This window comes from Polypterus senegalus, chromosome 7 (genome assembly GCF_016835505.1).
Source record: "Polypterus senegalus isolate Bchr_013 chromosome 7, ASM1683550v1, whole genome shotgun sequence".
Classification (NCBI taxonomy): domain Eukaryota; kingdom Metazoa; phylum Chordata; class Cladistia; order Polypteriformes; family Polypteridae; genus Polypterus; species Polypterus senegalus.
In genome coordinates this window covers 154,271,629-154,299,496 of record NC_053160.1, presented here as the reverse complement: position 1 = coordinate 154,299,496, position 27,868 = coordinate 154,271,629, and the positions used below count along the sequence as shown (strand labels likewise).

The following is a 27,868-nucleotide window of genomic DNA, read 5'->3' as shown; positions in this document are numbered from 1 at the left end:
TCATTCTCTTGCATCAAAGTGTGCCATGAGCTATACTTTCAGTAAATGTTGCACCTAATGGCATGCATGATATATTCTCCACTCTTGGAAATGCTACATGGAAGTCCTGTCCTTAATCCTTACTTCTTTGAAAACATTTAAACCAGTAATATAATTTTCCTGAAAAAGCAATGGGTTTCAATAACAGAGGCCATCCGTTATAAATGCAATATAATTCGACTGGATTAGCTAATTACACAACCATATCTCAAAAGTTGCAATGCAAAGACCCTGCCACCACAAGAACTACATTTTCACAGATGCCACAAGATAAGCAGTGAGTTAGAAAGACAAAGTTATAGTAATACCATAATTTCTCTAAGGCGTTACCGTAGAGACACTGACAGAAAAAAAAGAATAAAAATAAATAAACAAACACTGGAATATCATTACATTGTCATTCACATGCACATCGCCATAGTTCAGAATAAACAGGAAAGATTTTCCAAAACCATAAAATTGAATGAATTTCACAGAGCAACATTATTTTTTGAACAGTAATTGAAAATCTGTTTCAAGAATGAAGAAAATAACAGGCAACCCGTTAAAAATGCGTAGGAAATCAAAACAAAACAAATCCAGGTTTGCCAAGACAGAGTCTAGGATTAATCATTTGCTGAAATATTAGCATTGTTCAACTGTCACCCCTGTAGTTTCTTGATCTGGCATTGTCACTCACACAATAACACTTGTCCGATTCCTAAATTCAAATTTGAAGATGACAATTAAACACTACTGCCGAATTTCTATATTCAGAACTTTTTACCAAGCGTAGAGCAGCATATAAATTTAAAAATCTACTGGTATTACATATACTAGCTAATCTACTTAACTGCATGCACTCAATACTGTGTTTTTGCTGTGTTATGGATATATACACACTGTACTTGAGTATGTGATCTTTTTTTGCCCTTTAGAAATGTAAATCTAATAACCAGGAAATAACAAAATGAACTGTAATAGCCTTCTCATTATTTATTCAGCGGAAACATCCTTGATGTTGTGCTTTCCATTAAGCAGAAATAAACAATTTCGATGATGCCTGATCATTATAGAATTACTCAGTTCACCACGTCAACTTAGTGTATCTGGAGATCGGAAGAAACACTAATATAATGAGAATGCAATGCTTTTGTTTTGTGAATTGAATGTTAAATACTAAGCGCCTTCATAGTATTAGAATGATAAGCATGTGCAACAAGGTCATTAATCATATCTGTAGGCAACAGACTTCACTGAAGCAGAAAAATGGACACGATACTGTACATAGGATTATAAATGTTATTTTAAAGCACAAATGGAGTAGAATAAAAAGTAGACTTCACAATGGAAATGCGTAACCATGTTTCAGCTGAACTATTTGTAACTTGACTTCCAAACCATACTTATCCTCACCTGTAGCTCCATTACAATGTGTAACTTGACAAGACACAACTGCTTAAAGTGGCACCTTAACTTTAAGACTAACACCCATCATTCTATCCATCCAACATTTTCCTCATTTTTATTACATTATCAAAACCTAAAAGAATATTTCCCAATTCAAATTGAATGGTGTTCAACTAAAGTGTGGAACCCAAATGACGGAGGAAAAACCATAAAGTGAAATTTTAAAAGATTATAATACAATATAATTGCATTTATTTCCATATAAAGTTTTCTGCTTACAATGACAGAATGATTTCCAATTCAAATAATATTAAGGCTTACATTCATGATCATTCATGCCATCATATTTGATATGTTAATGTTGCAAGAATAGGGTGAGTGACATGAGGTACCCCTTGATGATATGACTTGCCACGCTTACAAAAAAGGGAAAAAGTTTAGCAGATTGAAAAGCATTTTAAAACAAAAGGTTTCCATCTGTAGGATATATTCCTCTTCTATGCAATACTCGATTTTACAGGTATGTAATAATAATTAGAAATGAAAAGACCTGCAGGAAAGAAAAATTATATTTAAAGCTTAATCATTAAAACACTACTGTGGGGTAGTTCTTGCATAAACATGCTACCCCTATATACTGTAGATGTTTAATAAATCTACATAATGTCTATAGTATGTCATTTAAAACTCATTACCATTTTCATGGTATTCAAAATGTGAAATGCATTTCTCTTTTTTTTGCCATTCCAGTATGACAAATGACAGCCATCCTTCACTATTTATCTGAGGTGAAGTAAGGGTATGCAAATATATCAATATAAATGTTTAGACGAGATATATTGAATCACAACTTCATCATTTTTATGAAAGAATTCAGTATTATGTCATCTTTCCATCTGATGTGTCTAGGGTTAGGCACACAGAGCCACTGGCTATCTGATATTTTTTGCCACCCATTGGGTTAGAAGGCAAAAAACGGACACAACTGCAGATCATGATTTTTATGGCCAATTCCAATGTACATTTTCCATAGCAGGAATTATCAAATTCTGAATCTGCAAGATCATGTTAGGGGACTAAGCTTTCTACAAGTCTGAAGAGAACAATGCATGTGAGTAAAGGTAAAACTGAAGAGGTTAAGTAGTGGTTCAAAATTGTAATTTTGTAAACTTCTATATAAATGATCAAATCGTAACAGGCAATTTTTAATCTATTCACATTCTTACCTGCTTAGTTTAAAATAGGGTTGGCTTACCCTGACGGCAAGAGGTGCAAAGTATGAAGCCTTTCAAAACTATTGGGTCTAGGTAGGCATAAGTTACTTTACTGTTTTCTGTGAAGTTTATCAAATCGCACACACTCATTTATTGCTCTAATACAAGGGTGATATTTTCCTTTTTCAAAACTTGCAACAGTTATTGTAAAAATATGACTAAAGCCAATGTCACATTACATAACTTCAAGTCAGTGGGGATGTCGACCTTGACAACTGCAGTTGCTGATCTCATCGTCCGAGTATATCAAGTTACACTACTAGAAATTGCTGAACAGTTTAAAGTATGTGACTGCATAACAGCTTTCCATTACACTTTCCCAGAGGCTTGTCCCTTTTCCTAACAATCTACTGTGTATCAAAGCTATTGAGGAACCAAATTGTATTTTTAATACAATTCATTGTTACAGAAATATTCAAAAATATAATAACCAACACTTGAATGAAGTAAATACAAAATGCAAAATGCTCCAACTGTAAACAGTTAACCTAGTCATCAAACACACCTGAATGTTACACCATGCATATGAAATATTTTGTAAGTTTTTTTTTTTTTCTTTTTCCGTCTTTTCTGTCTTGATACGTAAAACACGAAACATCAGACAGACGGGCCTCTCTTGGTCCAAAACACTGACATTCTTTATTCCTCTGTCACAGCTGAGTGGACCAACTGAAGATAATTACCCGCCAGAGCAGGGGGTGGTAGGGTGCACTAAACCTACTTCTGATGTCTCTGCAGGCCAAATTCGGGAAAACCCAATTCTAATTCAATATCAATGATGTCACTTTAATTTCCGGTACCAAGACTGATGTCACTTCTGGGCACGGTGGCTAGAACAGAGTCACATCCGGTAACAGCACCTAGAACCATGGACACAGAATTACTAGACGCCGCATGACCAGCAGCATGGTACGTCAACATCGCCGCCATATGGCGAGTGGAACTGCTGTGGAGTGAAGTAATGGATAAAGATGCCTTACGCATGTGCAGCTTAGGATTGTACAAACCGCTGTACGCTCCAAACCAGATGCCGGGGAATTACATTTCATAGGTAAGGCTGAACAATTCTTTTGGTTATATTTAGCCATTAGAAAATCCCGTTTTATAATCTTAACTTTAGCTACGCCAGGCTAAGATAGCAAACCTATGCATTTATGTGCTCAAGTGAGCCTCCAAACAACATTTTGGCTAAATGTATTTAGTCACTAACTATGTAGATTGTTGTTATCTGTTAACATTTCTCAAACTTTGAAGGTTTTCCAAAGAAATCCACCTCAGGAAGCAGTGGGAAGTAGCCCTTAGACAGCATTTTGAGAAAGCTGTCCTGTGATGTGTGCCATGCTAGTTTGGTAACAGAAGCTGTACCGGCATCATATGATCAAAGCTACCACTTGCTCACATTAAAAAACAAAGGAGGTTTGAGGATTCCTTCTGAGGGTACAGTCAAGGTTGTCAAAGTAACTGAGCATGTTTTATCCGACAGTCGACATTAGGGCAAGCTGTCAGTGTATCTTTGATCAATGAGTTTGTTCGGGCTGAGATTGGTTCAGATGATGCGTTTTTTCACAGTATGAAATTGACAACCATCTTTTTATGCTCATTTCTTTAGTTGTGCTTGTCTTCCACAAACTAAGGCTGCACCATATTGCCAGACTGAATACTCTCAAATTACAGAGTGGCAACACACGGAAAAAGCTATGTAAGACAGTTCTGTTTCATGGATTTTACATCCTGTCCTGTATATATTTAATTAACCACAGAGACAGCGACTAAGAGAGGAATGAGTGAAATGTTTTAAGAAATTAGTAAGCCAATTTGTATACAATAAAATTAGCTATTTTTGTCATTGAGTGTATCATTTTACTGATAAAAGAAAGACCAGACTGCCAGTCCCAGTCTTACTATTTTGACTTTCAGACATTGGTCAAGTTTTCATCTCAATAATTAATAATAAATAATAATAATACATTTTATTTAATAGGCGCCTTTCTTGGCACTCAAGGTCACCTTACAATAAAATTAAACAACATTAGTAAAATTAAAACAAGAGAATGATAAATCAAAAAGCAATAATTAGCAAACAAACAAAGATAACTGGAAGTAACAGTGCAAAATTCACAATTGGTATGCCAGTTTGAAAAGATGTTTTGAGGGCATTTTTCAACTGTTACTGAATCGAGCTGACGTATATGAGAGGGAAGAGAATTCCAGAGTTGAGGCCCACTACGAGAGGACGCTCGAGCTCCCAGAGCACTGAGTCTGATGTGTGGTACAGAAAGTAGAGCTGCAGATGAGGACCTGAGTGAGCGAGAGGAGTGTAAGTCTGTAGGAGATCAGTGAGGTAAGGGGAGCTTTAAAGGTTCAGAGCAGTATTTTGTATTGTATTCTGTAGTTAACAGAGAGCCAGTGAAGCTGAGAGACAATAGGTGTAATATGTTCAGTGGATTTAGAACAGGTTATTATCCTAGCAGCAGAATTTCGAATAAGTTGTAAGCCATGGATAGGTTTTTTTGGGATGCCAGATAGATAGCATTACAGTAATCTATACGTGAGGTAACTAGGGCATTAACCAATACTTCAGTACTGTGTTGCGCAAGAACAAGACAAAGTCTAGAAATGTTTCAGAGATGGAAGAAGGCAGTCCGAGAAATGTTACTTATATGGGAGGAATTATTTAATAATAATAATAATAATATTATTAATAATAATTATTATTATTTAATAATTGCCATTGTTAGTGTATAAATGGATATAAATAATTGCATTTAAACGATTTGCCAAAACCTGTTGTATGTAAATGATACTGTTTTAAACGTTATTGCTTTTTCATCAGAAAACCCATTTTCCACATCTACCTGTATAGTTTAAATGGCACCTTTACCACTCGCAATATGGCGGACGTACTGACGTATCGTGTTGACTGGGCAACACAGTGAATGCTGCGTTTATCTATACATGTCTATGCCTAGAACAACGTCACTTCCGGTTCCGGCACCAAGAACAATGTCACTTCCAGTCCTGCCACCAAGAATGACATCACTTCCGGTCCCAGCACCAAGAACAATGGCACTTCCGGTTTGGGGCATAGATGACATCACTTCCGGTTTTGGCTTTTAAAACTACCATCTTTTCACAGATCACTTCAGTTTGGAACTCAACCAGTGCACTTCGGTGCTGTCTTCAATACCTTTTTGCAGCCAGGAATAATATATGGGTGGCTGCCCAAAACCTTTTTCATGAGTTTAGGCTGATTATTTTCACACCTAGTATACTGCGTTATATTCATGGTGCTTCCAGGTGGGTGCCCTTTGGTTGTTATCTCTCATGAACACATATCCTGCACCCCCTACAGGATGAGTTGTAGACTAGTTGTAGTGAGTTGTTGGGTATGTCAGACTACGCAACTGGAATCACAGAAGTGGGCCACAGCTACACCCAGTTCTCAAGATTATATAAAATAAGTCTCTGACTGAAAATAACTGCAAAACATGTGCAATGTAACATGGCCTTTAGTAGATGTCAACAGAATGCCTTTTTAACTATATGGAAAGAAAAGGTAAAACTTAATGAAAAATATAACATTAAACAATATGCAATTACCATGTGCCAGAAATTTACACTATTATACAAATCAATATAAGTAAAATCAATTTGCAACAAAATTAATTTAAATGTCCATTTATTCTTCCATCCATGTTTGAACAAGCTTAATCCTACTCAGGACCAGCTGGAGTCTGAGCATAATATGGCTGTACTGGATGAGAGCTGGAGTTGACTGCAACAGCAAAGAATATAAGGCAGGAAACAGCTCTGCACAAGGTGTCCATTCATCATAAGGCACAACCACACAAACAAGCACACTGGGCCAATTTACAGGAGCCAATTAACCTAATTGACTTTATTCCTAAATCCCCAAGTGTGTCCAAGTACCTGAAAAAAACACCAACTCCTTACAAACAGAGAAATAACCTGGAATTAAACTGAGCCTCCTTAAGCTACACTGCAGCAGCATTAAAAACAGTGTGACCTTAATTTAAAGTAAGTGCCCTTAATGGATCACCATCTTTGGTAATCTATATGGTTTATGATTTTAAAAAAGAAAAAAAATATTTAAGATTAATTTAAAACATTTTAAAAGCTAAACCTACAATACAGTTATTGGTCTGTCAGTTTACATGTAAAAATAAATGTCAGCATGGTTTCTGATATAGTGCTTGTGCTTTTTCTATCCACTCATTTTTTTATCATTTTAATCCGATACAGGGAGACTGAGCTTCTCTTATCAGCATTAAGCAGGAGGCTGGAAATAAATCTAGACCCCTGCACATAACCACACTCATTAACACTGGACAACAGAAACAAATTACACAAAATCATATTATTTGACAGTTTTGAAAGTGCATCATTAATAATCTTCCAAAAAGAAACAGCGAAGCTTACACTCTTCATCTCTTGCTTGATTCTCAACACAGATATTACAACAGGCCTTGAGAACATGTTTTGTGTCATCTTCATACCCTTTCTACTATACTGTTTACACAGAAGAAGAATACATTTCACAGAAAGACTTGAAGGATTCTCTCAGGTCAGAGAGTCTTCAGCCAAACCCAGTGTAAAGTTTATCAGCCTTTCAAAGACATTTTGTATACAGTATGGCAAAATATGATGACATTCTGTATGAGAATTGTAAACGAAAAAAGAACATTATGCAAAAACACCTGCTAAATTCATTGGCATGTAGTTTTTCAAAAAAAAATGTGGTTATAAAATGATGATCATGATGAAAGGTGTGCTTGGAAATGTTGCAATAGTGGTGAGAATACAATAATTTCCATTCATTTTATTTTGAAATCTTTATCACAAAAGGCCATAACCTACCTCTCCCATTTTATCTGCAAAAAGTTGGAATGGGCTGAGTGACTCGGATCCCTGATTAAATACTTTGTTTTATTCATAACCAGGACTTCATAAAGCTAAAGCTCATCAATTGGCTGCTGCACAGAACGCTACTAGCATATTTTAAGTGTATCCTTTGAAAGCTTTATTTCCATAGCAGTGCACTCAATTAATAAAGAACATTCAGCACATTATTGTAAGGAGCACTCTTTGTATCCATTACAGAACAAATGTCTATACCAAATATCACATGGGACTGCTGTTACAAGACTGAACATTTAAAAAAAAATGTATATACTGAATCTTTTTATATTGTGGACTGTAGCTAAATGATAACTTAACTTATTCATGTTTTCTCAGGACAAAAAACACTCATTTTCAAAGTTACATGCACATCTCCATTTTATTGCTTTTCCCTTCTATTTTTTGTTGTGGTACTAGTGCAGATCAGATACTGCATTTTTCCAGTCATAGCATAAAATCACAGCCAGTTTTACTTAGCATTTTGTGTAATTTTTATGATAAAAGTGTTATAGCTTTGGAAGAAACGAGCTTCACTCTTAGTTTAGGCGAGAGAATGGCAAGCCTAATTAATCAATCAATCAATCACATGGGGATTCACACACTATGAACGCATGAATCCCCTGTTGTGAATGTCATAAAATGCTTTTTATACTGTTGCCTGTGTTGGTCTAAAACATGTCCTGCATGTAGACCCCACAAGAAAAACAGCAACATTACACTTAGATCAACTGAATTACAAAACATACCTTATATCAGTAAAAGGTGGGCTTGTATACAATCTTACAGGGTATGTTACTGTTAAATACTAATCTATAAAATCTGATAACATCAAGGCTTGCCCAAGCAGCTAGATCAAGGAGATTAGGAAGAGTCGCAAACTGCGACCTACTTCATAGACTGGACACTACCTGTCCAGTCGATTTTTAGATTTGATTTTCTTTCAAATAGAATTAGACATGTTGATAAGCCTGCAGTGGGCTGCCGCCCTGCCCGGTGTTTGTTTCCTGCCTTGTGCCCAGTGTTGGCTGGAATTGGCTCCAGCAGACCCCCGTGATCCTGTAGTTAGGATATAGCGGGTTGGATAATGGATGGATGTTGATAAGCTACCTATTTTCTAAACCTGTCCAGAGAAGGCTCAAGAACAGGCTCATAGAGGTATAGAGTCATCCATCACAGTAACATCCACACTGACCCACTACATCATAATTTGAATTTACCAGTCAGTTTAACATGCATATTTTTGTGCTACAGAAAAAAATGGAGTACACGGAGAGGAGACATGTGGCCAGAGTAAAAATAAATAAATTAACCACAAAGGCAAAGGAAGGGACAGAAATCAAACCAATATTTGAGGAGCTATAAGGCAGCAACATTCCACCTCATATTTAATTCTTCAAATTATATTATAAATAATAAAACAGTAGATAATTGTGGACAATTGGTCTCATACTTAAAGAAGTGTATAAGTGTCACCTAACTGAAACAGAGTATAACTGATGTCCAGAATACCTTGAACGTCACTCACAACATACTCACTGAATGACAATATTCTCGACACATCACAAAGCTGTAGCAGCCATGTTGGATGGGGATTTCCCTACCCAATCTGCACAATCTTCCTGATTTATATTGCAAATGCAAATAACTTTCATGCATGGATACTGTAAATATACTCCATTTCACAGTTTACAGCACTGCCTAATCTGTTTGTGCTTGTACACAAATAATTTATGGAGTATACATGCATGTATGATCTCACTCCTTCACAGGTACTCCAGCAGGATTTGCACCCTGCATTTATAAAAAAAAAAATCCTATAGGGACTTCGTTTGAGGGGTAAATTAGCGGACTATAAGAAGAATATTATGAAAATGTTTTGTTGTTCTGTATAGTTTCATTGCATATTGTGTCTTCAGTGCTGGATTAAGCATGTTATGCTCCTCTCTATGTACCACAGATCAGGTAATAACAGGGATAGCCTGTTGATGCTTTGCATCACTGGCTCTGTGAATGTTAGTCATAGTGAAGATGTACAGAGATAATATATTTGGAGTATTGTGGATGAGTATAATTTTATACTGGGGAGGCATAATGAGGCAGTGGTTAGCATGGCTGCCTTACAGCTTAGATCATTATTTGGTCACAATAAATCTGTCCAGCACAGTTTGCAGACATTTGTGTTAAGTAGACCGTGGCGCAGTGCAGGTTTTTAAATAATTATGGCCCAAGTGGATGCAGGCTCAGGACAGTGTGGGTGTGCATAAAATGGCACCACTCCAGGTTTGACAACCATGCTTGGCTTATCACACCCTTCATATTCAAATTCAAGTGCATTAGTCAGGTGCCTTATTCATACCTCAGAGTTGGCGGAGGGTCACATCTGCCCAACCAAGCCAATATAAGAGAAGCCTGCATGGCAGAGAGGAAGAGCAGAGAAATAAGAACAGAGAAACAGAAAGAGAAAGTTGGAGAGAATAGAGGTTCAAAGAAAGAAGGATAGAGATGACAGGATCAGGATGCCAGTGTCCAAGGGAATGGAGGCAGGAGGGCAGCAGCAAGCCGCAGTGAGGCGAGGCTGGGGCTGAAGGAGCATTCCAATTGAGCAATGTTGGGGAGTAGGAGTAGCCCATTAGATGGTGTCTCCCAAAGACGGCAAAGAACTGGCGGTGGGAGGCACGTGTGTAGCTCGGCAATGAGCCCCATGGAAGCCGATAGACTAGCAATGGGAACCTGAGCCAAGTATTAAGGTTTAACTCCACCTGTCAGAAGGAAGCCTCTTTTGGCTGTGGGATCTAAACGGGGTAAGCCAGGGGTACATCAGATTTTAGAAAGATGCACCAGGGCTCATGACTTTTTAAAGGACTGCTTCCTGCTGTTATTTTAACCTCATTTTCATGGATTTATTTATTGTATATTAACTCTTTAAGGGCTGAATATTTTTTTCAAAAAAAGCTCACAAAGCAATGGTTTCACACATCAGTCAACATAAAATGTCTGTTGCTATGTCGTGATGCTGCTTTTGGCGCATGTTTGGCATCTCTGGCAGCAGTGGCTGCATGGGGGCACCTCAATGGTCATCAGGAATGCACAGTGGGCCAGCTGCCTGGCTGTCTTCGCATAGCAGGTGGGTGGTGGTGGTGGTTGCAGTGTGACGTAATATGGTTTGTACTTCTTGTCATCCTAAGTGGTGGTCCTCCCAGGCAAATGCTTCTGTAGGCACATCAGCTACACAAAAGTGTTCAGGGCCACGATCAGCTGGGGACTGATCAGATGATGCTGGTACCTCTGATATCCATCTCCAGATCACTTGCAAAAAACTTGGAGTCCGACAAGTCCGAGTCCTGTTCACCGAAATTACGTAAAACGTCCACGGAGTATTTTCTTGGCACATTCAATATGCAAATATGCAATTTGCAATATTTTAACCTCGACAATTACTTTGATTTTACTGGATTTATTTAATGATTTGATGAACTGCATTTTTGAACACTGTGTTTGGATTGGTTTTAATAAAAGTTTTGCTTGACATTTATTTGCACCTACCCCTTGCTACATTTATGTGTCCTCTTGGGCCTGGCTCATGTCGGTTCATGACTGGGTTGATGAGGCTCCAGGTAGCAACAAGGAAGCACGGAACCAACCCGGACCATCACACACTTCCTGAGCCCCCAAAGGGCTAACACAATAGTTCTCAAAACAAGCAAAATTACATAAAATATCCCAGATGTGCAACCTTATTGCTTTAAAATAATCTGCAGTTTAACAAAACCCAAATCCAAATAAAAACCATCATTGATGCATTGATATAACTAAACAATGAGTGCTCTTCAGTTTTTTTTTGTTTTTTTTTTGTAATATATCCAGCAACGTTAAGCAGTAATAACCACATTAAAAATTATGAAGACCATACAGAATATATTTACTTCTTGCAAAATGTACATAAGAATTGCTAACGTCTTCTGGTAAGACATTGTTCTGCAGTGGCAACACATCTTTGAAAATAATTTAAGGGTTAAAGGCTCTATATATTGCGTAAAAATTTTAGGCCAGAATTCTCTTTTTCCACAATGTAAGATATTAACGTACATTGTCAAGTCATAAAACACTAATGATATCAAACTCCTCAAGTAAGCACATTCAAGGAATGAAACTGTAGGTCTATAATGCAAAGAGATCTCATAATTACCTGTACTCCATCAGGGGGTTTTAAATATGGTTTGGATGCAAACTGGCAGTCTTCTGCCTCAACTGGAATGACTACTGGTGGTGAGGCAAGGAGCTCTGGGAATGATCCTTTACTGAGGTTCAGCAGTTCTGGGTTCCCTTTTCCATCCTTTACAGATTCACTGAGATTAATGACAGAGTCTCTGATGTTTGAAATTATTTCATTATTTTCAGCTAACAGCCGCTCTAAATGATCTATTTTATCTTGAAGAATGGATAACTGTCCCTGGAATGGAAAAAAAAAAGGTATATTTAACTTAACGTATATAATTACACACTATGTTATCTCAAATTGATTAACTGATTTCAATGAAAAAACACATTGCATATTAAAATACATAACACAAAAAAATTAACAAATTATCAAAATTTGCCTTAATAGCAAACTTGACAGGTTAATACATGATTAATCATTAACCTGTACACCCTTAAGAATGAAAAGGCCTGACCTGTTAAGAGACACACCTATAAAATAAAAACATGTTTTATTATTCAACATAATCCATGCTAACACCAATATACATGTTATAATGTTCAAAAAGCCACAGACTCTGATCTTGCATGTTTAGCATTTGCAACCTAAGCATGCTCAGCTAAGATATAACTAAGCAGAAGGGGGACAGTTGGCAGAATTCCTCACCATTATTCCCTGTTTCACCGAAATAAAAAATCTTCTTATTGTTGTTGTTTCCAGTACTAGCTTGGACATTAAACTTCTTTGGTACTGGAGAATCACAATGCTTGGACTGATTCAAATGTTGCATGGGGTCTGGGTATTCATGATTAATTTTGTCATTGTCTGGACTCGCAAGCTTGAGTTTCTGTTTGGAATATTGGATGTGGTGATGCTTCATTTCAGAAGGTTGCACGCCATGAATAAATTGCTGAGGTTTTAGTTTCGGATATAGTGGGTTGGATAATGGATGGATGGATGGATGGATAATGGACGGCTGGATGTTGAGCTAATCTTTGGTCACTAGCAAAATTAGTAACCTAAAAAAAAAGCTTCAAGGTCAGACTCAAAACTCTTGTGTATTTTATCATATAAATTCTGGTTCCCTGTTACCCTTTATGCTATATAAAATACATACTCTTATAACATCTATCCATCCATTATCCAACCCGCTATATCCTAACACTGGGTCACGGGGGGCTGCTGGAGCCAATCCCAGCCAACATAGGGTGCAGCCCACCGCAGGGCATCTTACAGCATGTTACAAGAAAAAAAAAAATTTCAATACAACTACTTTTATAATTAATATATTGAATCATTTTTCTAAAAACTAAGAAGATAAAATTTGGATTATAAATACTTCTTATAAAAAATTGACTAATAACAAAAAGCTAAAAAGAGAAATTTGGAAGCAAACAAATTAGGATTGTGCATTAATGACTTCCCAAAATTTATATTGAAAAAATAATCACATACTTATTATAAAAATAAATTACAATTTGCAATTCTGAAAAGACTAAGATATTATTACTATTTTTCTTTCCAACCTGAGGATAGTGAAATGAACCTCAATATTCATTTGAAGCGTGAAACATCAGTTTCACATATATGTACAGTTCAATCAACCAATGACCTGTCAGTAACAGCTACAGCTCCTCAATTATTGATAAAATTGGGCAATATGGTGGGAATTGACCAATTACAGCTAATTAAACTGTCTATCTAAAAACAAAACTACAAACGGGCATCAAACAGGAATACATAGGGGGTTTATATCCTGGTCAGACAATTTTCACGGTAACTCAATAATTCTCAGACCAAGTTTTGAAACATATGGAAAAAATATAAACAATTTTAAAAATAGAAAAAACAATGTATTAGAAGTTATGGAAAGATACTTCCAATATATAACAACTGATCAATTCTGCTCTTTGAATCAATACAAAGGTTAAAGCCTACGACATGGTTGGGTAAACATTATGACTACAACATTCATAGCAAACCATTACACTTTTAAAAACATTTACGCATTTGGTGGATTATTTTTTTTAAAAGGTTAGTTTTATGTCAACAAAATGTGTTGTGCAGTATTTCACCGGTGTGTTTGTAATTGCATTACTTTGGTTTACAGATGTTATATCCTTCTGATAAGGAATGAATGTTAAAAGGTTGTTATATCCAGGTTCAACATGAAAGAAGAGACACAACATTTCGGTGACACACCTGATGAAGGTTATACAGCCGAAACACTGGGTCTCTTACCTTATGTCTTGTTCAGCGTTGAAATAAACTTTCAACTTTATTTTTTTCCTTTGTAGATGGACACAGCTTTTCACACTCTGGATTATTGTTTCACTTGAAAACAAAGAAAAAATGCTCTAGCAATTTGCTTGCTTGAAATGGACGAACCTATACTAAGACGACTTTGCAGGACTGGGTGGGATTTTGAATGTGATTGGGCTGTAAAGTGTAACGCTGACATTTACTTCTTAAATTAATACAAACAAAATCAAATTCTAAATATCAATATATATGTGCCATATGAATTATTAAATACCACAAATTTACATGTTACATTTCTTTAGAACATCTAATTTACAAAAAAATATATACCTAACATTTACAACACATACATTCAGATCCTGTTCTGCTTTCAAAATAAGTACCTACTCCAAACTTTTCATAAAAATGAAGAGATCTAAAATACAATTTATCTAATTGTTGGATTTTTTCAGGACTAGATGATTGGATTGTATGCCATATTTATAAAATCACAGAACTGAAAGAAAGGGCACTTTTTCACATCATTGTAAATTTAGAGTATCAAAGAAAGCAAATGACTTTGCTGTCTGCTACTGAAACCATTTTGACATTTTCCTCAAGTCTAGAAAAAGAAACAGATGGAGAATGCTCTTCACCAATTCTTAAATCCAATGATGCCTCAAAAGCACTACTTTAGACATTTATTCTCCTCTTTTTGACAGATGTTTAAGACTGTCCATTTATCAGAAATGTTAAACTTTGTTCATTATCTATTAATTTTTCTTCTACCTGTGAATCAGCTTAGGTCTTTCAAAAGTAAGACTATTAAGTTTCATAACAGTATACCCATATGTGAGATGTGTTAACAGCTTATAAGCTGTAGAGTAAAGTTTATTATAGCTACAGTGGGATGCAAAAGTTTGGGCAACCTTGTTAATAGTCATTATGTTCCTGTATAAATCGTTGGTTGTTACGATAAAAAATGTCAGTTAAATACATTACAGTTAAATACAGTTAACTGTATGTCAGTTAAATACATATAGGAGACACACACAGTGATATTTGAGAAGTGAAAAGTGTGCAATAATTGTTCAAACAAAATCAGACAGGTGCATAAATTTGGGCACCGTTGTCATTTTATTGATTCCAAAACTTTTAGAACTAATTATTGGAACTCAAATTGGCTTGGTAAGCTCAGTGACCTCTGACCTACATACACAGGTGAATCCTATAATGAGAAAGAGAATTTAAGGGGGTCAATTGTAAGTTTCCCTCCTCCTTTAATTTTCTCTGAAGAGTAGCAACATGGAGGTCACAAAACAACTTTCAAATGACCTGAAGACAAAGATTGTTCACCATCATGGTTTAGGGGAAGGATACAGAAAGCTGTCCCAGAGATTTAAGCTGTCTGTTTCCACAGTTAGGAACATATTGAGGAAATGGAAGACCACAGGCTCAGTTCAAGTTAAGGCTCAAAGTGGTAGACCAAGAAAGATTTCAGATAGACAGAAGTGACGAATGGTGAGAACAGTCAGAGTCAACCCACAGACCAGCACCAAAGACCTACAACATCATCTTGCAGCAGATGGAGTCACTGCGCGTTGTTCAACCATTCGGCGCACTTTACACAAGGAGATGCTGTATGCGAGAGTGATGCAGAGGAAGCCTTTTCTCCGCCCACAGCACAAACAGAGCCGCTTGAGGTATGCTCAAGCACATTTGGACAAGCAAGCTTCATTTTGGAATAAGGTGCTGTGGACTGATGAAACTAAAATTGAGTTATTTGGGCATAACAATGGGCTTTATGCATGGAGGAAAAAGAACACAGCATTCCAAGACAAACACCTGCTACCTACAGTAAAATATGGTGGTGGATCCATCATGCTCTGGGGCTGTGTGACCAGTGCAGGGACTGGGAATCTTGTCAAAGTTGAGGGACGCATGGATTCCACTCAGTATCAGCAGATTCTGGAGACCAATGTCCTGGAATCAGTGACAAAGCTGAAGCTGCGCCGGGGCTGGATCTTTCAACCAGACGACCCGAAACACTGCTCAAAATCCACTAAGGCATTCATGCAGAGGAACAAGTACAACGTTCTGGAATGGCCATCTCGGTCCCCAGACCTGAATATAATTGAAAATCTGTGGTGTCAGTTAAAGAGAGCTGTCTATGCTCGGAAGCCATCAAACCTGAATGAACTAGAGATGTTTTGTAAAGAGGAATGGTCCAAAATACCTTCAACCACAATCCAGACTCTCATTGGAACCTACAGGAAGCGTTCAGAGGCTGTAATTTCTGCAAAAGGCGGATCTACTAAATATTGATTTCATTTCTTTTTTGTGGTGCCCAAATTTATGCACCTGCCTGATTTTGTTTAAACAATTATTGCACACTTTCTGTAAATCCAATAAACTTCATTTCACTTCTAAAATATCACTGTGTGTGTCTCCTATATGATATATTTAACTGACATTTTTTACAACCAACGATTTATACAGGAAAATAATGACTATTAAACAAGGTTGCCCAAACTTTTGCATCCCACTGTATCTTTATATTGTGTGTTTTTTTGTTATTTTTCTAACTCACTAAATCTAATTTAACGCTACTGATATTACTATTACAGTAAAATAAATTAATAAAGCACTGGGAAAATAGGAGTAACCATTTAAATGGTGCAATACAAGGTGAACAACATTCCAAGCTGCTGTATACAGTGCCCACCATAATATTTGGGACAAAGACACATTTTTCCTTTATGGGAAACCATGGGGACCATGTATAAAAGGTGTTGCAAATTCAACATGATGTGATTGAAATGATGCAAATACCCTGTCTGCAATGGGTACTTTAATCATGTTTAAACTGAGCGATTTGTAATTTTAAACTTTGGAGCAGAGAGTAAATCTAGCAACAATGTGCCTTTGTCCTAAATATTATGGAGGGCTCTATAGATACACAGCTTTGCACAATTTTCAAATGGTGCAACTTTTTATATTCTATGTAACTAAACTGAAGACATACAGGTTAAAGTTTGTTAACGACATAATAATTAAATAATTTTTAAAATATCTCAGTTAAATCATGAGCGAAGTGTTGGCTCTGAGGCTAGGGATTTGCACTGGCAATCAGGAAGGTTACCGGTTTCAGTCATGTAAATGCCAAAAGTGATTCTACTCTGTTGGGCCCTTGAGCAAGGCCCTTAACCTGCAATTGCTTCATCCTGGGTATGACGTTAATCTGCATCCAGCCCAGCATGTAGGCCCTCCTCCAACCTGCAGGGAAAAACCTGGGGGTTAGGGTCAGAATTGGCACTCCAGACACCATAGAAAAACCTCCCACTGTTCTATTCCATCTGAACTAGTGTGGTGCTGAGGTGTCACCTGCTGCATAGCTGCACTCGGGTCCTAATCTGGGATCCTAAATTGGTTTGTCATGTGGTGGGTGCGGCAATGCGCTGTATCAGCACATGCTCCTAACCCCTCTCTCTCTCTCCTCAGTTAAATGGGTCCTTTCCTCATGTAGGCTACATGTTTGCTCTCTCTCAATAACTCAATCTGCAAGCAACATTTTGCAGCATTAGTATTTCAATTTAAAGCATGAGAGCACACTTACTGAACACCATGTGCAACTACCAAATAGAATGACCTACAATCAGCGGAACTGTTGGCATGTATAATGTTACAGATTTTTTTTTTTTTTATTTCTCCTGTACACAATACCCCAATATAAAACTTTCATATTAGAATATATCACTTGCTACAGAGATTGTACAAAGCCACAGAAAAATATACATGATGAATGCGGCAAGCAGTGCAGCCAAACTGGCTTACCTAATCACACCAAAAGGAAGTTGAAATTCAAGGAATTACTCGATTTCTCAGCAAGAAAGCTTGGGGGAGTCCATAAAACTCCACAGCCTGTAATAAACTGTCAGTTATTTACATAACTACAATTTAAATACAGATAATGATACTGCTCAAAAGCACAGCAGTTTTTACTTCCTTTAGTTTAAATCAAGTAATTATATCAGCATTAGTACAGACAAAGAATGCACAACACAGACAAAAACAGAACACCATGCATTTAATTTTAATGGTCCTTGAATTACTGTACCATTTGGGTTTATTTAAATAAAACCCCCTAAGATTTAGACTACAAAAGGCATTTTTATGTAATGATGTAATATTTAGGAAATCATACAGGGTGCAAAAACACAGTCTTGATTTTTGTAGGTCAGGAGGGGTTGAGGAAGGCTGTGCTCTTCCTTTTTTTAGTTCTGAATTGCCTCCCTTTGAATAAATATCTGGGTGTACATTTATATGGTATAAGGCCATCTAACCCACTATTGTGGTGGTGTGGAGGAAAGCCATCTCTAGAATAGAAGAAAAAAAAAAACACAGTGGCATCATTTCTTTGTAAATTACAGGTATATTATATTTGTAGAACTGATCTAATCAGGAGAAGCTGGCATCCAAGGCGCATGAAGGAGCTGTTACACCACTGATAGAATGTTGCAGGGATTGCAACACTAAGGTTTGTTTTTTCTCTCTCTCTCTCTCTCTCTGCTAGGCAAACAGCAACAAATTTTGGAACGACTCATTTCAAAAACCTAGTAAAAGTATTTATTTCCTTTATCAACTTAATTCATTTTAGTATGTTGGTGCATTAGCAAGTAAGTAAGCAACAAGACAGGACAGTCATGACTAATTGCTGTAATTCTAACAATATCTTTTTCCCAGAGCCCAAAGCTGAACAGGTTTAATTGACGACAAGAATCAGCACCTAATTAAGCAAGTGGTTCGAGTGAAATTGGTTGGAGTGTGACACCCTGACTTAGTTGGTCTTCTGTTCGCTCACTCACTTCACATTTCATTTCTGCTTGGGTGCCATTTAAAGAAAGAAATGAAGCAATTCCAAGGAATGAGTAAGAAATTCAGGGGAACAAATCTTAAAAAATAAGTTAATTAAAATTAATTCAAAAGAAGTTAATTAGCCGCAAAAAACAGGTCACTAATTAAGAAAAGGGTTAGAATGAAAACCTGCAGCCACTGGGGCCCTCCAGGACTGGAGTTGAGAACCCCTGGTCCAGGATTTGAAAGCCCATCCAGCTACAAGTATTATTAGTTTGAAGTTGGATGGACAACAGCCCATCTGCCTGAAGGAAGAGGCACCAGTGTGGTTACAGAAGACAACAGAGGTAGGAAGGGTTTTACAGTGTGTGTTAATTGAATACATTTGCGTTACACTAATTCCTTCACGTAAAAAAAATAGTCTTGCATACCTTTACAGGGAAAGGGGTTTCTGGTTATATAAAATAGTACTGTCAGGTTTGTGCATCTTATGAGTCAGCTATTCATTCAATGGAGATGTTACCCAAAAAATCTCCTACTGTTCTTTATACAAAGCATTTTATGAAGTAAATGTCTCTTATATTTCAAGTGATTGAAAACTTGTAAACCTTTATACAAAACTATACAGGTTAAAAATAGAAAAATCAAGCACAGACAGCAAAGCAAAATGTTCACAATGAATAACTTAAAACAGTTCATTCCAGAAAAAGCATTTTTAAGTTGAAATAATGAAATACCATCTATCAGTTAAAAATAAATCTTTTTCCAATTACTTTTCCATTTTACCCTCCATTTAAAGACAACCATTATATTAGGTTTTTATAGCTTGTGCCTTTTGTATCATACTGAGATCTACTCAAATATGACGCAACTACTGTCGTGATCACACAATAAAATATCCAGTCTAGATTTAATTTATCATGAAGTGACCCATTATTCATACACTCTAAAAGTAGCTGGCAACAACAGATGTGCACTTTGCTTAGTTGTGATGTGTATTTTAGGGTAAACAAGCAACTTCCAGTTTACATCATCTTTATGGATGTTTTCTGGATTACATAACCAGTACTTCAGTTTTTACAGGAAATTCTTATTTTTCAGGTTCCAAAGGATATGTCTGTTTCAAAAAAGCTCAGTCATTCCTGACTCATTCCCTGCCAAAGCATAACACAATTTGTTCAAAATTTGACTTTTAATATTTAACTGCATTCCCTTCTTGAGTGAACTTAATAATCATTAAGCAAGTCTAATTCAACTCAAAAATACTAGAAGTACACAAGTTATCACTAGTGTTAAAAGGTATTTTAGCTTCTGGGAGATACACAGAAAACTGACACTATTAGAACATTATAACAACTGCAATGAGAACAAGCCATTCAGCCCAAAAAGCTCATCAATCCTTTTCAGCTAAATTGTCCAAAATATCAAGTCAAGATCTGAAGATCCCTAAATTCCTACTCGCCACCATACTACCTGGTTAATCTATACCATGCGTATACGATGCAAAAAATATAGTACTCTTGTAGCTGTCTATCAAGTCTACACAGGACACTAAAGTCTGAAAAGCAGCCACAAACCCAAAATATACTTCTAAATTCAAGAAAAGAATTATTTAGCTTATTTTTTAATTGCCTGTTTTTAAAAACTAAGTGTCACACATGCTTCATTAATGGTAAATTACAATAATTCATTTAAAGTAGCGCATAAAATCTGAACATTTTACTGTACTTAAACAAAAACCACCATAGCAAGTGCTTAAAAAATACAACTTTGAAAATAAAAGTGCATGAAAATAAGGGACAGTTCAATTTCTAAAATTCTGAAATGCATAGCCTATATTTTAAAGCGGCCAAAGATAAAATAGGGTAGATGTGAGCCTTTTCAAAACAGTGAATAGCCATCAGGTGATTGGCTTACAATAATGTGTTAGATGCAAAGTGTGGCTCTCTGCATTTCTCCATTCCAGCTACTTAACACTGCAGCCAAAGAATCTGTGCACATATTTTCAGAAACAACTTATGTTAGCCGATGCTGAAGTATTTATGATGAAACCACTTAATCCAAATGAAACTTGTATAAAACAAACAGCAACTACTGCCTATGAGATACTGTCTAAAAGAAAAGGTACAGAGTAGCCAGCATATAATCCAATCATATAAAGGGGCCTACAGCAAACCCTTTCCTCTCTGAAGTTTTGATTTCTTCATTTTTCTTTATCTTCTACTATATCTAAAACATAAAACTAAACTAAATATATCAAGCATTTGGTGGGCCCTGACATGAATTTCTAATCCCTTCATTCATCTGTTTGTTAATTTTTAAACAAACTTATCCAGGTCACAGTTACAAGTAGTCACCATCCATCCTTACAGCACACAAGCAGCAAACATGGGAACACAACCTAGGCAAGGCACACCCAGATATCTAACCATGCCGATTCACACTGGGCCATTATAGTACCACCAATTAACCGAAGATGCAAGCATTTCAGATTCAACAGAAAATCCACATTGTCCAGAGGAAAACACTCGCCTAAATATAAATAGAATATGTAGACACCACATAAGAAATCTACAGCCAGGATCCAAGCCGAAGCCTCTAGAGCCGAGAGATCACAATAAGGAAACTTTTAGCATAAAATGAATTGTCAATTCTGATAATCTATAAATAAAAATTCAAAGATGACAAAATCCTTCAATCACTCATCAACAAAAACGCTGCTTCCCATTTAGTTAGAACCCTGAAATTTGTCAGGATGGTACAGGAATAGGGCACTAGGTGTTCACTAAGAAAAGACAATTCAATATATCAGTATTTACAGGTAACCCCTTCAGAGAAAAAGTAATTACCCCAAACTCTCAAAAATATCTTTACACGTTTTTCTATTTGTTGATCATTTTAATTCAATATTTATTAATATTATGGTAATTAACATGGTCTGCACTAACAGTATTCTTTATGCAAATGAAGTACGCAGAAGTGATTGACAGGCCATGCTCCTACTGTTCATGTTAATGCATCAGTGTAAAACATACGGTACTGGCACTTTGTATATCCACTTCAAGCACTGCTTTGCATATACTTTCACAACTGCAGACTTTAAAGTGGGACCCTTTACAAGTCACAAAAAATGCAAAGATAACTACTGAACTTGAGGGAACAGCATAAACAAATCTAAATAATAATAGTAATATATACTCAAATTTAACATTATTCCTACTGAATACACTGACCATCAACAAAAGCAAAGTCACTAGACAAAGCAGGAATTGACTTAATTCAGGGATGTTTTACTTACGGACAACTGTGCATCGCATGTTCAAGAGTTAACAGCTCCAGTAACCTATATTAATATTAATATTTATTATTTGACTGATGCCTTTACACAAGGCAAATAACATCTCAAATACAAGTTGTTACATTTGTTTTTTTTCCAACTGAAGCACAGGGAGGTGAAGTGACTTGCTTATGGTCACACAGTTTCAGTAAAAGGTTTGAACCCACAACGTCAGGGTTTGAAATACAACATACACAACCCTAACCCTGCCAATATTAGTTATAGGTTGGAAAAAAAAGATACAAATTAGGGTTGGTGTACCTATGTGGAGTTGATTAGTTTCTTAACCAAAGCTGTAGTGATAAGCTCCAGCACCACACAGGCCACTGTTGGATAAAGCAGAGTGAGAGTGCAGATTCATGGATGGCCACAATGCTCAATTGACTTGCATGACATTTTAGAATTGAAAGTACCAAGAGTATGAGGGATCTGTCATGATGCAAGAAATGATTCAGTGAAGTTCTATAAGACCATTCTTTTTTTTAAAGGAAACACATTATGTCACATCACTTTCTACTAAGCATGTTGAAAAATCAGATAAACTCTAGATAAACACAGGAAATGTGTGGATGAACTAGTGTTAGCAGCAACAAAATTGCTAACTTACTGCATTTAACTGTTCAATTTTACTCAGTAAGCTTGCTTCTTAGCTATATAGAAAGAATGCTGTATACATTTTTTTACATCATACAAGCTTTGCTTTTAAAGTATGAATAACTGAGGAGATTCTTCCTAAGATTATCTAAATAAGCCTGTTTATTGCCCATTTAAGGCACCATTAAATGTGACAGGCAAACTTTTGTGGTAGGATGTATGTAGGTCATAAGTGGTCGTTATATTTAAATTTTTTTTTTTTTTTTTTAACACCAGCAAATTAAATATCTGCACCTGAACTCTCTTCATGCTTTAAGTTCTAGTATCTGTCGTCCCAGGTAATTTTAATCTCTATGAACGGTGGGCTGTCAGCTGTAAAGGTTCTTTTTAATTGTGCATGCAGTGCCTTAAATCTATTTAGTCATGGTGCAGCAATAAGTTGACATTGAAAAAGTGTTAAACAGGCAATTTGCCTAAAAAGGATAGAATTAAGCATGGTTATTAAACATTTAACATAGTAAAGACAATATTCTATTACAATACAAAGCTTACTTTACCCTCTATTTACATTAAATACTGAAATTTGGGGATTAAGCAACCTGCTAAACTGTGCCTGTGTGTTTGCTAATGTTGAGGTTTCTGATGCTAGTCTGAAGGCATATGCCTATCTACTGAATTACAATAGTTCTCAGAATCAAAGAAGGTGTGCTTAAAGTTCTACTGTAAGCAATGTTTTGTTCCGTTCCAGTTTGTCTTTCTCCAAACACAAGGAAGGAAGTGAAGTGCACTTTCGGTTTAGTAGCTTATCTCCTTTTTCAGCTTGGTCGCACCTTCTGATTGGGGTTGATACTACAGTTTCTCTTTTAAGTTTTTACACACACACAATGTCCTCCTATGCAACCAAAATTAAGTCTTCTGACCAACTAGCAATTAGTTGTAGCACTTTTTTTTAATGCAACCAATCAGTTTTTGGTTCTGGTGCTGGACAGTAAAAATAATGGTCAAATTGACAGCTATAAGCTTGATGAAAAGAGGGGTGAGTTATGATGAAGTTATGTTGAGTTATGAGAGGCAAGTTATGCATTTAACACAAGAATTACCACAGCCTACGAAAAAACTCGTAGATCCATCCCATCTTAAATCGCTTCGAACCTCTCCATAAACGTCTTTTGTCCTGTAAATGTGTCGATAAGCAGCAAGCAGCCTACTATCACATCCCCCCACCGCCACACAGTTTTCTCAGCTCAAGTCTGTTTACCTGTGTGTCAGTTGCTTAGAGTTGTATAGAGTGAGAAGTCAAGCAAAATGACACCTTTCGTAAATACTATATCGTTATTTGGAACACATACATTTCATGTGTGTTCCGTATCTACAACATTCTATGTAAACACATTGTTAAAACAGAAACTTTTTTTTATGTTTTAGTAATAATTGACAAAATGTAGACATGAAGGGTATAATGTGTGAAACCTGATGTCCAAATATTAAACAAACACTTTCACCAGAGGTACAAATATAACAGAACAAATGCTCTTCTATTCAAGAATATAACTGCAGAAAAAGAACCCACGTTAGGGTGTGACATTGACACACTTTTGCTACGACCACTTTGGTGGCGCAACGGTATCAAATGTTGACTGATAATTAAAATTTCACGGGTTCGAGACCGGAAAAGTCCATTTTGAGAAGTCAGCTGCTCTTATTCTTACTATCTTAGAATAAAAACACATTTGAGTTTAGTCTGTAACAACCTGTGTAAATTTATGATACTTGTAAAGGTTAGCTTTGGGTTTTTTTTATTCAGTTTTATTCTCTTAGTCACGTTCACGATCCCACCCCCCTTCCCCATCTGACACTGCTGTTTTCACATAAAGACGCGCTATAACAGAGGTGAACTCAGATCATGACGACGGTTCTACATCGGAGAAAGAATGCACTTTTGCCGTCGCTGTACTTTGTATATGTACATGGGAAGCTCTGCAGTCTACTTGTGACTTTATGCAGTAGGAAGTAAGTAAATAAATAAAGGTAAATAAGTAAATAACATTCGATCTGGCTCTTATATACAAAGTACAGTAACGGCTGCTTCCATCTGCAGCTATAGACTCTTCAGCACGCAAGCAACTCTCCACAAGTCTGACTGTATTCTCGTACCATTGCTTGCATACTAAAGTGTCAGCAGGCACTTTTCGTGGCATTACATGTATTTTTTGAGCATGTCAATCAAACACAGGAAGTTCTGTAGTCTACTTGTGACTTTACGCTGTAGGAAGTAAGTAAATAAATAAAGGTAAACATTTGATCTGGCTTTTATATAAGTAACATACAAAAGCTCCATTTCCAGCAAGCTGACTTTAACATTGCTCTGTTTTGCCTACTTCTGTTTCTGTCTCTTTGAAGTCCTGAGGGTTGGGTGTTCACTTTCACTAACAAGAAAATGTATTTGTTATTTATTTGTTACATTCATAAAGTGTGTGTTGGGAAAGCTTTCATCTTAGTACAAAAAACAGCTAACACAAAAGAAAGAAATTGAATTGTTAATAAGAAAATACTTACTCTTAATCTATTAAGATATGGATGTAACAGTCAGTGCTTAACCATAGCAAATAATTTCTTTTTTCACTTAAAGTACAACAAGAAAAAGGCATTTGAGAACTGTCAAATCTGGAACAATATACAGTAATGATACTTGCCAAGACACAAGGTCCACAATTAAAGCAGCCTTCCTTGATGTTCTATGAACTAGTGAATGGTAACCCATATTAAAGGTTATAATGCAATCTGAACAAAAAACTTTTAGTATTAGTTGGCACTTACATTTTTCAGCATTAAAAGATGTACGTATTTTAATGTATTAAAATTGTCATGCTAAATGGATGAGAAACAATCATACAAATAAAGAAATTAGTGGGATTTAATGCAGTTCGTGCTTTCTTTTGGGCCAAAATATGTCAAGCTAGGATGTCTTTGGAAGGAAGTTTCCGTGCTCTTATAAAATGTCTTAAAATATAGTATTTTTCCCTAGATTTTACCTACTAATCAAAGAAAAAAAATATGGTTGTTTAATTTCTCGAGTGTATGCACATATAACTGATATGATACAAAGAGTTTACGAACATCATAAATCTGATTAGGATAAGAACATTTATACAGAAACAGATCAATAATGAATGGCAATTATACAGTAGAAAAAATAAAATGTCTTTGGGTTGTCTGGCTCTAACAACAGAACTTGATGGAGACAATTTAATCCGCTTGCCTTATTTAAGATGTTGAAAATATCTAAAATTGTGATTGTAGGATTTAACCTCCTACATTCTTTATGCCTCAGCTTACCAAACAGTTTGAAGCACAGACAGACATCAAGGGTGTACTGGATACTTCTGTGATTCTTCTTATTGGTTAATAAAACTGATAGTTAAGTGAGGCTGCATTAAAAAAAAGTGCTACGAACAAAGCTAAAGGACAGTGCGATAGCATCACTCAAACACAGATGGATAAAATGAAGTGCCTCTAGGAAGTTGGTTGACAAGATGGGCAGAGTGTTTACACATTTCACTGAACACAGGTGGTAGTAATGGAGCAATAAGAACCTCTCCAAGCTTGCTGTGTTCACACAATCTTTTTTGCAACCATCACATAAATCATCTATCTATCTATATATATATATATGTATCTATATATATCTATATCTCAAAACAACACACACACAGCTGGTAGAAAGGCATAAGGCACAAATTGCATTACAGTAAATGTCAGTAGTATTGCTTTAACACCTGGAGATTTCCTGTAGTGTCAGTCATATGCAACATTAAACAGCTGCACAATGTAGAATACCATCACTTGTAAGGGGTGTGTGCAGGTATTTTCGCTCAGGATGCAGTAGTTTTGTTGTCTCACTGATTGTTGCAACTCAGCACACACAGTGGTATTCTGTAATGTTATTACAATGATTAAAAAGATAATATGTTTCAAGTTCAATTACAGTTGTAGCAAAAAATTCTGCCTTATTGGCACTAAACTCTAAAATTATAATCTGTCTCATCATAAAATGGATTTGAATAAATGTCTACCAATAGGAAACTAGAATTAACTAATCACTTTTAGTTACTCAAACATAACATCCTCAGTTGTTCTCTTTCTACCATCTTCTGAACAAAAATTGACACGGCATACATTATAGAAAAAAAATGTACTTGTGTTTGATCATGGCTTGGCTATAGCACATATTTTGCCTTTTCTTATCATGGTTACAAACAACATACCTCAAAAAGAACATAAAGCCAAGATTGGTATTTTAAGCAGGAAACACACGGAGGAGGACATTATAAAAAATACAATGTATAGCATTGCTTTGCTATATGGTGTAATCAGATTATTTCAGATTTATCACCTCGTGTACACAGTTCAACTGCATTACTATTATAGCAACCCTATGTGTGAATAGTGAAGAAAGAAGGACATGAATTGAAGAAATAATAAAAAATATTGAAAGGTTAATTCATCTTTAAGGTTACAATAAACATTAAAAAAAAGGAATAGTGTCTTTAACTGATGTTACAGTAAGAAAAGAAATAAGTTGTAACTACTTACATCCCAGACTGCCACTTCTCCATTCTGCTGCTCTAGGGTTTCATTTGATTCCAAAGCACACTGCCTCACTATCATGATTTGCATACTGTTGCTCCTTTCAGCCCCATTCAGTACTCATTGACCCTTTCAACTTCAACTGCCTACGAGGGCTGCCATTTTTAACCCTTTCATCTCTTTGTATAGAGCACCACACAGGGCCCTCTCTTCTGTGAGCATCACTGGTTGTAGGGAGCCTGGTGAGCTCAGCCCTAAGTGTTTAGCCTATGCAAATTAAAACCACTGGAAAAAGTCTGCTGGTTGCAGCCCTTCGTACTGGCCACTGCAAAAAAAAAATAAAAAACCAAATGCTGAGTCAGCCACTTAAGCTTATAGACATGCCACTTCACAGCCAAGACACTATACCATTTGCCAGTAAGCAGTGCTTAAAGT

At 36.2% G+C, this 27,868-nt stretch overlaps 1 protein-coding gene across 1 annotated transcript in view; it reads right to left on the bottom strand.

Annotated features, from left to right (window-relative positions):
* The window catches only part of man2a1 (mannosidase, alpha, class 2A, member 1), a 446,136-nt gene extending 418,622 nt beyond the window's left edge, over positions 1-27,514 (bottom strand). Inside the window, exons 1-2 of the mRNA XM_039757985.1 lie at positions 27,440-27,514; positions 11,809-12,102 (exon numbers count right to left, since the gene is read on the bottom strand). Coding sequence (XP_039613919.1) covers positions 11,809-12,102; positions 27,440-27,514 — 369 coding nt within the window. The remainder of the gene's footprint in view (positions 1-11,808; positions 12,103-27,439) is intronic.
* Between the last annotated feature and the right edge of the window lie 354 nt (positions 27,515-27,868).